General features: G+C 37.2%; 1 protein-coding gene across 2 annotated transcripts in view; it reads right to left on the bottom strand.

Annotated features, from left to right (window-relative positions):
* LOC106129822 (beta-arrestin-1) overlaps positions 1-13,162 on the bottom strand; it is a 79,059-nt gene that overhangs the window by 10,349 nt on the left and 55,548 nt on the right. Inside the window, exons 3-9 of one of the 2 annotated variants that reach the window (XM_013328507.2) lie at positions 10,934-10,999; positions 10,071-10,166; positions 7,882-7,942; positions 7,168-7,310; positions 4,307-4,548; positions 2,830-2,962; positions 1,780-1,940 (exon numbers count right to left, since the gene is read on the bottom strand). In XM_013328507.2, coding sequence (XP_013183961.1) covers positions 1,780-1,940; positions 2,830-2,962; positions 4,307-4,548; positions 7,168-7,310; positions 7,882-7,942; positions 10,071-10,142 — 812 coding nt within the window. In that variant the 5' untranslated portion in view covers positions 10,143-10,166; positions 10,934-10,999. The remainder of the gene's footprint in view (positions 1-1,779; positions 1,941-2,829; positions 2,963-4,306; positions 4,549-7,167; positions 7,311-7,881; positions 7,943-10,070; positions 10,167-10,933; positions 11,000-13,162) is intronic. The other variant, XM_013328508.2, reaches the window with a different exon arrangement.

The raw sequence follows: 13,162 nt of genomic DNA, 5'->3' as shown, positions 1-13,162 counted from the left end.
TAAAGTGTAAATGGCGGCCAAAAAAATGTCATCTTTAAAATGTTCGGGGCTACAGATGATACTTGAGGTATTTATTAGTATATAATTTTACTTTTATCTTGATGCTCGTTTCGTTATCTTTTTTTAGGTATACAGTTCATTGAATATAATTATACGGTTGAAGCACAAAGTTAACTTTTCTGCGGAAAGTCGGCAAAATTTTCATTGTACGGGACGTTACCGGAGTGTAGACTTTAGGAAATGCGGACGCGTCACGGGTTAAGGGTTGACTTTTGACTGCAAAAGAAGAACGGACGCAAAATGAACGCGGTGGAAATGAGAGCTTTATAAGAAGTATGATCGATATTAAATCGAGCGGCAGAAAAAGGAACAGCTTGTTATGAATAAGGGAATATTGTGATATGATAGAGGATATAGTGACATTGTGGGTTGGTTTTATGGAGAGAATGAATGAAAGCAGGTTGACTAAGCAAATATAAAAGGGGAGTAGTGTGAATGGGAATGTTGGATCTAAAAATCAAATCATGAACATTCTTACAAAAGTTCAGGCCAAGACTACCCGAAACCGGCGAGCTTGCATGAATTGGGACGAAGCGTAAGAAGTATGCAGGGATCGTGGCAAATGGAAAGGTGTAGTCTCTGCCTGCCCCTCCGGGAAAGAGGCTTGTATTGTATACTAGCTGTGCCCGCGACTTCGTCCGCGTGGAATAGTTATTTTGGGCATCATATTTATTTTTGCAAACATCCTCCTCGGCTTTATCAATTATAGCTGCTAATTGTTATGCGACTTGGCGACGACTTGGCCCACATCATTACCCGCGACGGAACGGAGACCGTATAGTGAGATGAGAGGCCTTTGCCCAGTAGTGGGATCTTACAGGCTGATACTTTACTTTACTTTAAAATAGTAATATCTTCTTACTTCTAAGATGTTCATTGAAATTAAGTGATATCAAAGACAGTTGTGTTTACAATTAAATACTCATAATCAACAACAATCTTAAAAGATAGACATAATCAGTTTAAAAGTAGGTAAGAGGTAAAAACAGACAAACATACAAAGGAAGTATTATAAGTAGAATGATACCTATCTATATGTAGGAAGTAGGATAGAGCAGGGCGATCGAAAGATGCGGGGTGAGGGCTCACGAGAGCGATCACGCGTATTAGAAAGAACGCTGGTTCGCCGTATTAAATGTTTCGCTGCAAATTGCTTATAACGACTATATCTCAAAACCTATTCGTCTGATTTATATACTGTAATGTGTGGCAATTTTAGTCTACATGAAAAGCCGAAAGTAATAAACATATTTATTTGGATAAGGATTAATACTGAATTAAAGAAAATTGGTTTCAAAATAACTTATGTTTATAATGAAAAAATAATCTTAAAAAATGAACATAAAAGTGGTTATTGTAAGTAAACCTTAAGAGATAGATATATGCTCTCGCGGACTTTTTTGTGGCAAAAAATGAGCACTTCACATCTTTAGTACATTGTTTTACTATATCTTTGTTGGTTTGCGCAGCGTTCGCGTGAAAAGCTCGCAGATGGCCGACTCATTCAACTTTCACCTGCATTGTTGACGTTTCCCGTAGGAAATCCGGGATAAAATGTAGCCTATAGCCTTCCTCGATAAATAAACTATCTAACAGAGAAAGAATTATTCAAATCGGTTCAGTAGTTTCTGAGATTAGCGCGTTTAAACAAACAAACAAACAAACAAACAAACTCTTCAGCTTTATAATATTAGTATAGATATATGTATGTATACTGACTCGCTCTCCGCCTCGGCCACGGTGCACTTGTACTGGGCGGTGGAGAACAGGCATATGTCTGCGAACTGTCTCACGGAAACCTTGATCCGCTTCACGGATCGGTTGGAGTTGTTCGCGATGTGAACGTTGACAGCTATGTTCTCGCCGTGGTGGTATAGCTCCTGAAAATGTAGAAAAAAAATACATACATATGGTCACGTCTATATCCCTTGTGGGCTAGACAGAGCCGAGCAAGACTGTTCTTGAAAAGACTGAATGGCCACGTTTAGCTATTTAGCTTAATGATAGAATTGAGATAGGTCAAAAAGTGATAGGTTGCTAGCCCATGGCCTAAAAAAGAATTCCAAGTTTGTAAGCCTATCCCTTAGAATAAAAATAATGTTTCTAATGTCGTTGAAAGAAAGAAAAAAAAGAGATGTCTGAATGCCGCCTGGGACCGAGGAGAGATGAGATAAAATATAAATAATATATAGCGACTGTTCATGAAATTTGGTGAGAAATGTGTCATAAAACAGCTCTTTATCTGTAGATCAAAAAATAGAAAAGTCGAGTCGATAAAAAATCGTGATGAAACTGATTTTCTTAGTGCTTGTCCCCACACCGTCATCCAAGGGGGTGGATTTGCCCGTGGTTTGCCTTTGATGTATTACAATTAGCAAAGCAAGAGTTAGCAAAAATGACTCACTTCTAACCTTTGTGACCTGTTAACAGGAGAAGCTTATCATATATTTATTGTAGCTCTAACGGTGTGGGAAAACATCATGAGGAAACCTGCACATTCCGACAACTAGATCAGGGAACCTAACCCGTGGTTCCCCTCCAAAAGATGCGGAGGTCAGATGGGAGTCGCTTCGTGTAAAAACCTGACTCACTCACAATCCAGAATCCACGGTCAAGGGCTTACCCTTACTCCCCAGAGACGTGAGGATGCAACCGAGACTATAGTCAGGAGAAAGAAGAGAACGGGAGAAGACTATCAAAGTAAACTTCCCCTTACTCGAGATAGCTTCTACTGTTAACAGAACATTATTAAGTTAACTTGTACGTTACCTTATCAAGCGATGCTTCCAGATACAGCTTGTTGGGGCTCATCATGAACTCCTTGGAGACTTCCACCGACGGCTGCTCGCCTTGCTTGCTCGGCGCGTACATTATCTTGCGGATCGCCAGGCGGACAGAGTTCCTGGAAATTATAACGAATATGTTTAGTGAAAACAATGTGAAAAAAATAAAAAAATTAAAAATTAACATATGTATGTATATTATATGTAGCTAATGTTGAAATTGTCTTATTTTATTGTCTTGGACCGAAATCTGTAATAATAGGATAAGTATTGAAATAAATAACCTGGCACTATTCTGAAACTCAATACCATCATTAGAGCATCCACCTGAACGATAAATTCGTGATAATGTGACACGTGAGGGTATACTCGTAAAGTGGTGGAACATATCACGAGGAACCCTGCACATTCAAGCAACTGGATGTGTAACCATAATCCAAGCTGAGTTTTTATTCCTTAGAAGATTACGAATGCGTTTGCCAACTGATAAATTTGCCGACTGTCCCGCTCCAAGAACGTGATCTTCTACATTAAAAACTCACCCAGTCTTATCTTTATACATTTTTATTTTACATTTAGTTTGATATTTGCTAGTAACTTTAAATCCTGCGTGTTATCATCATCAGCCTCAGATCAGCCTTATGACAATTTTTTTTTTTTTTTTTTTTTTCTTAATTCTCTCAACTAAGTAACAAATTTATAGGAGCCTTTTTTTTAAACGTAGCCAACAGTCAGGTAGTAACAGGTAGTAGTTATAATTATATTTAAGTTATGTGACGTCAATAAGTGATACCTTGTATCCAATTTTGAAAATAAATCTATTCTGTTCTATTCTATTCTAGTCCGGATTGACCACACAATAGTTTTCAATCACCATTCAAGTTTCGTAGGCCGTGGTCGCATAGTCTTCGTCTTGTGATGCCGATTGTCCGATAATACCAACGCCGAATGTAAAGTGACTTCAGAAGATAATCAACTAACTGCACGAAGGCAGATATCCTGGACTTTCAGGCTAGGCTTCTAAAACCAATCAGCTGTGTTAAGACGATAAATTTCCTGATATACTGACCAACACCTTGACGAACGCTATCAGCTTGTAGTTGATTCTGCAGAATTTTTCTGTGTCCTCGGGCGGTTGTGACGTCACCGACGCGGCATGGGGAGCCAATTTTTGCACGAGTCACAATAAATTTAGATGACAAATATTTACCAAGAATCCGTACCCGGCATTCTAGACTAGGACCACTATTAGGATTCTTCTTTTAGACGACGGGCTAGCAACCTGTCTCTATTTGAATCTCAATCCCATCTTAATGATGTCTGTCATCTAAACGTGGCATTGCAGTCTTTTCGAGACTGTCGCCTCAGTCTACCCCGTAAGGGATAAAGTCGTGCGTCCTCTCCACCAGCACCTAGTCTAGCCAAAACGGGCAGATCTAACATGCACACAGCTACGAATATACCTATTATTTTCTGACCTCTTGTGAGGTTTGTCATCTTGAGAGTCGGCCACGAAAGCCTTCAACTCGTAGTCGACCCCGCAAGGTTTCCCCGTGTCCCCGGGCGCGGGTTGTAAGGTGACCGACGCGGGGCAATGCGGGGGCAACTCGAAGTAGAACGGGTGGGCCGCGGGGCCCAGCTTGCGCACGAGTCGCTCTTGTAGTCGCGTCAATGGCCGCTTTATTGTTGACGTCGGTGGGTATATCTGTAAAGATGGACGGGATGTTTCTGAGATATATGTATATATTGAGAATATTTTAAACTAATTCAATAGACATTTTACAAGACCTTATGCAAGGGTCGTGGCAATTGAAAATATGTGGTCTTTGCCTACACCTCCGGGAAAGAGGAGTGATTTATGTATGTATGTATTTCTAATAAGATTAAAATAGAATATGATGATGAAGACCAATCATATTTTGATTGCAAGTCTCACGATGAGGGCAGGCATCGTGTGGAAACCTTCACATCCAAGAAACTAGATGTGTAACCATGATCCATTACGCGTTTAATCAAAGGTTAGAGAAGTCACAAGGGTGTCGCTTCGTGTAAAACCTTACTTACCCAATCCAGTCCGCGTAGGATGGCCCGCGTGACACCGTTTTTATCGCGCGAAAAACTAAACGTATGCTGTTTTACGTCTTAATAAAAAGCGAAACGTATTTTTTTACGCGATAAAAACCGCGTCGCTTGTGCCATCCAACCACCAATTGCTACACGACAAAATGCAAAAACTTAATTTTTCCAATTATTTCTATCCGGTTCAGTAACTTGCCAATTACAACAAATATATTTCATATTCACAAAAACTACCTTTAGAGAAAATAATAACAACAGCATTACAAAACAACCCAATTAAATTCCCACATATCTCTGTCAGGAATGGATTATTCACGGAAAAGGGTACACGCATTCTTAATTAGCGAGCATACGAGGTTCCTAATTATCAAAGTATTTAGATTTATTTGCATTTACGTTAATGTAGGTATTCTGGGCTGTAAAGTAACATTTTGCTTATTTCAGATAGTTTAGGTCTCATTCTGAAAATGCCACAAACTTAAATTAACTTTATATGACTAAACTTGGTTAAATAATATCTTGTAAGCATAGCTTATATTAGCATAGTACCAATCGCTCGGGGATTTGATTTAAAAGAGATGTCAACTCCATTAATTTGATTAATTGTAAAAGTATTTAAATTAAGTAATTTCCTGCGTTTCTTATGCGTTTCTCACTAATAACGTTCCTCACTAATAATTAAATTTCTCAATTTCCATTATGAACTTTAAGTGGACCGCTATCATCAACCACAAAAAACTAGAGATTTCATTACCTCAAATTACGTACAAACTTTATATTATATGCAGTTATCTATGGTATGATGAAGTCGTTCTGCAGTATTAATACTGTTACATAATAACAGGTTATTATACAGGGTGAAATTTAAAACAACTGCATCCTTTAAAACATAGGCTATACCCATGCTTCTGAGCTGTTTGAGCCTATTTTTTTTTAAATTAAACGTCATCATTTTCACATTTAGAAAACCCTCAAAAACTACGTCACGCGCTTTATTAAAGACCAATACTACAAAAAGAAATTTAAACTAAACATGAAAATAAATTTCTGAAAAAAAAAAATATTTTTCTAGTATCAAGATCAAGTAAAGTACAGAGTTGTCGAGATCGCTCAGCTGAATGAATTGTGTTGTTGACCTCTGAATCTTAGGCGTCCCTTTTCCGCCGCCCGGGGTGATATGACGTATTTAGGATCGTTGATTTTGATAATTTTTTTTTTTCGTTCTTTCTGAAATATGAACCGATATTTTTTTTCAACGTTTTTAAATATCCTTTAGATGAGTACACTTAACAGTAAAATTTATGCAGTTGAATTTAAAGTCACTCTGTATATGGTAATTTGTCGAACGGCGGACCCCGGACCTCCAAGCAATGCGAATGGAGGATGTAACCGGGATCAAATATGAGGAACTACCTATGAAGAACCGACCAATAAAAAATATCAACGCAACGCTGATTTAAAAAAAGCACAAAAATGAAACAAAATTAAAAGTTTTGAAATGAAATACAGGCAATGCGTGCAAGAAAACTAATAAAGAAGGTTTCTCAATATAATGGTAAACACCTTTTAAATTTTACGTGTCATGTACTCTTAAAATTTCAAATAAGCGGCCTTAAAAAGATAGAAAGTAATACCGTTGGGAAAAGGGCCGGAGATCGATTTTTGCATGAACCTTATAACCAGCTTAAATAAGGTAGGATGTATTTTAACAGTTAGGTAACCACGGCATGCTTTCTTTAAGCAACCCCTAAATAGTTAAGAATATACATACATATTACATTACACGTTCTTTTAGTTGAATTATATATAAATTAAAAATTAAAATAAATATATAATCAAATTAAAAAGAATATATAAATTACTAGATATAAATTACTGTATATAAATATATACATACCATACAGCCAAAAAACAATGTACCTATAACCAAACTAAAAACAAAATCTATAACACTACTTAACCCAAAAAATTAAACCGAATTAAAAAAAAACAAATACATGCCAGGGATCGTAAGTTGACCAATTAGCTAAAATTCATTGCGTTAAATAATACATTTCAAATACCGTTTATTATATTTCGAAAGTTGATCAACTACCTCAAAAATTGATCAATTAACGATTCTTGCTATTTTCCGGTAACACATATAGACCGCTAAAACTATGAACCGATGCCAAACCAAAATGCGGCGCCAAGTTAGTCCAAAATACACAAATCCATCGGCGCGAATTACCGTTTTCTTGGTTACCTGTTCAGCGGCCAGGTAGAGGTCCTTGCGGAAGGTCAGCCCCAGCACGTCCAGGTCCTCCCGCCCGTAGCGGAAGGCCGCCAGCACGTGGCCGAATACTTTACGGTCCTTCACATATTCAGGGTCGATAAGCACCACCCCGTCTGTTAATAGAAATGGTATTGGAGTTAAGTTACCGTTTCTTTAATTTTTTATTTTTAAGATTGTTATTATTAATCAACTTGGGGCGAAAATAAAAATTTTTGTATGTTTGTAACGCGATAACTCTTTCGAGGTTTGATTTTGATGAAATTTAAATGGTATGTAATATCTGTAAATTATTTTTAAGTTAGTGGTGCATTAAAATCGGTTAAGACGTAATTGAAAGTGTTTGCGAGATCTAAGTTCGGGGCGAACAACTATTTGAACGGATTGGTATAAAGAAGGCTGATTTGGTTACAGGCAACACAAGTAAACGGAGGCTAAATAAACGGTTCTCCAATTCAGTCGTTGGAATCGTTTTTAGCAGCAAGAAAAAGTTATCAACGTTAAAAACCACATAGTCTTGGAGAATAAGTTACATTTAAAATAGTTTTAGGTCAAGAGTACCCGAAACCGCCGAGCTTGCATGAAGAGAGTTATGAATGTGGATGAAGCGAAAGAAGAATGTTGAGATCGTGGCAAGTGGAAAGATTTAGTCTCTGCCTACCCCTCCGGGAATGATTGTATACTTACCAATCGGGTCTACATGTGTGATGTGATCGACGAAGTCCCTTTTGCCTAAATACACTGTTATCTGAAAAAATAAAGAATCAAGTGTAAGCATTTCAAGGTTATCACGGCAAGAGCATTAGTTATTATCCAGAATATACGGATTATTACTAGCCGGACCCGAAATCCAAACTCGGTCGTGGATCAGGTTGGGATGAGATAAAAATATATTATTTTGTTTCGAACCCAACCCTCTTTCATTCTCTTCCTGACTCGAAGTATCTTTCGAAATTTTAAGTTCGGCTTTTTAACAGCAGACATGTTTAGATTAACTAACTTTTAACTAAGTTTGCGTTCCCATACGAATTGAGCGAAAGGTTGATGCCACTTTGTGTGAAAAGTCGGTATCTCTTAGTTTTACATGTGTATATATAAAATATCTACACGTATCGAAAGGTTTTTTTAACTGAAGATTTTCCGAAAATTTGACTGATACTTAAAAGCTATCCTATAATATTTTAGTGTCATAGCCGAAGTAATATTCAAACTGGTACCTATGGCTTGCTAGACAGATATTTCAACCACTTTGAAGCTCTGTCTGTTATTATTTTTAATAACTCTATGACCTACCATCATTTATGCCAAATCACATACCAATTATTATGAGCTATCACATACAATTTGTTTGTAAAATGTATCTGACGTTTTAACTAGGTTTAATCATTGTGAGGTATGTTCTCTAACTGGACTTCGTTTACATATTATATCATGAAAATTACAGGTAACGTACCTGTAATTCATTAATCATAACATGCATATTCTGAGTCAGCTTTGTCTGTATGCTGCTAGACAGTCCCTAGGGTGGACCTAAGGTCCGGTTTATGGCCATTATCCAGGAGTGGTAATGTAACCCAACCTTAATTAACAGCCACATTGTCAAAACATATTAGTCTTGTTATCATTTATGAATAACTGAGACTCTAACTCTGTCAGGATATGCCTGGGGCAAAAACTGGCACGTAACACACATATTTTATCTCTTATGGGGTAGACAGACTAATAACAAGACTTTAGACCAACCGCCACGTTTAGCTAGCTTAGTGATGTAATTGAGATTCAGAGGTTGTCACCTTTGCTAGCCCTTGCCCAAAACAACAATCACGCGTTCATTAGAGTTAACTCTTGACTGACTTATACAACCTGCATGGAAAGAGACAATAATCAACACTGAATAATTTCCAAACAATATGTAAATTTCTAAAGGAAATGGCTCCGGGCTTCAATATCGGCATCTGCTCGCGTCTTTGACAAAAGATACCTCTCTTTTCCATCATACCGTATTACCGATTGTGTTCTCAGCCCTTGTCTTTGAAGCCCGGGGTCCCTTTGATATAGGACGCTGTCGCCGGAGAAATTAGGGCTTCCCGCCGCGTCGTCCCGTTTCAACACGAATTGATTGCAAATTTGAATAACTCGAATAAGAAATGTCCATGAAGGGTTGTTCAAAATTAACAATAATTTATTTTAATAACGTTTCCTAAAATAAATACAATTCATAAAATGTTAACGAATTAATTCCATAGCGAGTTCGCAACGTGTGGTATGCTTCAACGAAGCCACGGATGCCACTTAATTGATATTTGTGCGTATAACGTAGGACAACAAGAAATTGGACTGCCACATTACACACGGTACCTATCGTTCAGACAAAATCTAAATAAGAGTTCTTACACGTGACACCCTCATTTCTTGTACCCACGTAATAAATAACTAACCAAATAGCAAAAACGAAACTATCTATATATAGTTTCATCATGTCCATCCGTACGTCACAGTAATTTATTCGGAGACTGAGCGACGCGTGTTCTAGTAGTTTCAAATATGAAAGATATGTGTATTCAAAAAACCATTACAGTTTGAAACTAAAATTACTAACATACAAACATAAAGTCACGCATGTCTATATCATTTGTGGGAAAAACATAGCCAACAGTCTCGAAAACACTGAAAGGCAACATTCAGCTGTATGGCTTCATGATGGAATAGAGATTCAAATAGATACAGACAGGTTGCTAGCCAATCGCCTACAATGATTCAATTCAAAATTCAAGTTTTCAAGCCTATCCTTTATCCGCGTTTGACGATATCCATTAGGAAAGATATGGAGTAGTTCTATTATAAAGTGACGAAAGCCATGAATTGAACAAAATTACCTTTCCATTTGGTGAGCTTTTCTTGAACACCCGCGTGGCCTGCCGCTGCTTGTTGCTGCCGGCGTCGTCCATTATGCCGCCGCGCCCTCCGCAACACTGGACAAAGACATACATATATATAAAAGAAATATATTTACGAGACCAATTACACAGATTGAGTTAGCCTCGAAGTAAGTGCGAGATTTGTGTTACGAGATACTAGCTCAACGATACTATATTTTATAATAAACAATTATATAGATAAACATCCAAGACCCAGGCCAATCAGAGAAAGTTCTTTTCTCATCATGCCCTGACCAGGATTCGAACCCGGGACCTCCGGTGTCACAGACAAGCGTACTGCCGCTGCGCCACAGAGGCCGTCAAATATCACGTCTCCCTCCCTTGCAGGGCAGACAGAGTGAACAGTCTCGATTTCAGTTTATCCGGATGGATGGGTTTGAGATTCGTATAGAAGTGACATGTTGCTAAAAGAAGACCCCCAAGTGACTGATAGCCTTTTCCTTGATTGTCTTCTACAATCTGCACGGGCAGAGAAACACTGGTTGGCTCACACTGTTTTTTTTTATGCTCAACCAAACAACTAGATGAAAAAATCACTTTTACACTACAAATTTCAAAGAATAGTTCTATTCTTGAGTGCCACGAACCACACTACTTTTTCTCGGAGGTGCCCGGCATACAAACATACATACCTACATACAAATCACGCCTCTTTCCCGGTGGAAACTACATATTTCCATTTGCCCCGATCCTTACAGACTCACTCTTCGTCCACTCTGTTCATGCAACGATATCGGTTTGCTCTTGACTAATAAAATCGTCATTATTATTATGTACTTATTAATTATTTAAAAACTCACATGGACCCGTTTTCGGCTCCAGGTTGCGCGTTACTCTAAAACGCTAAATTGCGCAGCCACGCCGCCCTGCAACGAATGAGAAACATATGTTAATAATTTGATAAACAATCATTAAGCCATCATTTAATTAATTTCATTCAGGATGAATGTGGCCTCGATTCTTTTCGACCCTCTCGGTCGAAGTTAGTTCTTATTACCGAAATGTCCAGCCATACAACTGAACATGACTTTTTAGCATTACCGAGACTGTGTGCTCTGTCTACCCCGCAAGGGACGTAACAATATGTATGTATATCCAGTCGCTTTCTAAAATCCACATCCATGTTATATCCCTTTCACTACTATTTGCCTACCTAAAAAGCTAAACAGCAGTAGTTTATCGCGCGAAAAAAACAGCTTCGCGCTTGTCATACTAACCTCGCTGGATTTTACACAGAGCGCGCGACTTCTGAATGCAATTCAATCTTTGGATAGGTCATGAAACTTGCTATTCGGATAGAATATTTCATTTATTTATTTACTTATTGTAATAAAAATTACATACCTACATGTATAACAATCCTATATATAAAATTCTCGTGTCACAATGTTCGTTCCCGTACTCCACCGAAACGGCTTGACCGATTCTCATGAAATTTTGTGAGCATATTGAGTAGGTCTGAGAAACGGCCAACATCTATTTTTCATAGCCCTTAGTGATAAGAGTTGTCCACCCTTAACATTTATATATTATTTACATATATGACAATACAACGTTCGCCAGGTCAGCTGGTTTTCTCATAAAATTTACTTTAATTCTAAACAAGCTTAACTTTATACAATGAAAAATGTTTTACAATATATAATCTAGATAGAATTGTAATACTACCAAGAAAACCATTATTTCTGTCTGTGTAATTAAATTTGTTACAATAATCCGGTTCCGACTGACGTTTATCAAGTTAAAGGATAGTTAAAATTCCTGCGGGCCCTACTTAACTCGGCTACATTAACCAATTTAAGTCAACCGAAATTTAAACGCTTTGTCAGTTGAGTTGTGCCGTGTGGTTCCCGGAACCAATACAAAAAAGAGTAGGACCACTCCATCTCTTTCCCATCGATGTAGTAAAAGCGACTAAGGGATAGGCTTATAAAATTGCGATCCTTTTTTTAGGCGATGGGCTACCAACCTGTTACTATTTGGATCTCAATTCCATCATTAAGCCGAGCAGCTGAACGTGGCCATTCAGTCTTTTCGGGACTATTGGCTCTGTCTACCCCGTTAGAGATATAGACGTGACTATATGTATGTATGTATGTATTATAATAATATGAAAATGGCGATAGTTTGTGAGTACGTGTTATGTATGAATGTATGTACCTACTTTTTTATTTTTTACGCAAATACGGATTTGGATGAAACTTTAACATAGACAAGGTCCAATATAAACGCGAACTTAACCGCGTGCAATATTCACAACAGGTGGACCTAATACTATTTGGAATTAATCCACTACATTTGCTCTAAAATAAAACTAAAAACTTTATATGAATAACAAACTTTACTAAAACAAATCTGGTATAAAGGATTTTCGTATGGAAACTTTACGAAACTAAATCACAAAAGCGGCCAACTCGCTGTATACAAAGTGTTTTAAAATTATTAAACTTTACTCCAGAATTGTAATGCTAATGGTTAAACTTTTAATATTAACAGAATTATAACGTACCAAAATCACGACAACGATTTGTACTTAATTTGTTTTGATACTCTGTTTGGGCTGAATTTCTAGAAAGAGTTAAATATTCGTTTGTTTTTTTGCAGTCCTTAAACAGTTTAAGAATCAAAATTATCGGATATGATCCAGTCGTTTTAATTACCTAATTTAAGGAAAAATCCCTTATGTCTTTATTATATTAGTATACATTTAAACATACGTCTATATATTAGTATGACTATAAGAAATAACATAAATCCAGAAATGTATTTATTATGATTAAATAAAAGAAGCATCAAAAATAGAAACATTTTTAGAGTTTGGAAAGTATACCCATTGTGAACGCGGGTTCATTTATATTCAATTATATGTCATACCTAGCTTTCACGCTCCACAGCTTCTGACAATTTATTCCCAATTGGACTAAGTCTCTCTCTCATCTCTTGGATAGATATGAACAAGATTAGATTGTATAAGTGCGAGACTATGTTCGTTTGATAATTTGTTACTACCTATGTTCTAAAGGAGTCTT

Source organism: Amyelois transitella, chromosome 3 (assembly GCF_032362555.1).
Source record: "Amyelois transitella isolate CPQ chromosome 3, ilAmyTran1.1, whole genome shotgun sequence".
Taxonomy (NCBI): domain Eukaryota; kingdom Metazoa; phylum Arthropoda; class Insecta; order Lepidoptera; family Pyralidae; genus Amyelois; species Amyelois transitella.
This window is presented reverse-complemented; position numbering and strand designations above follow the sequence as displayed.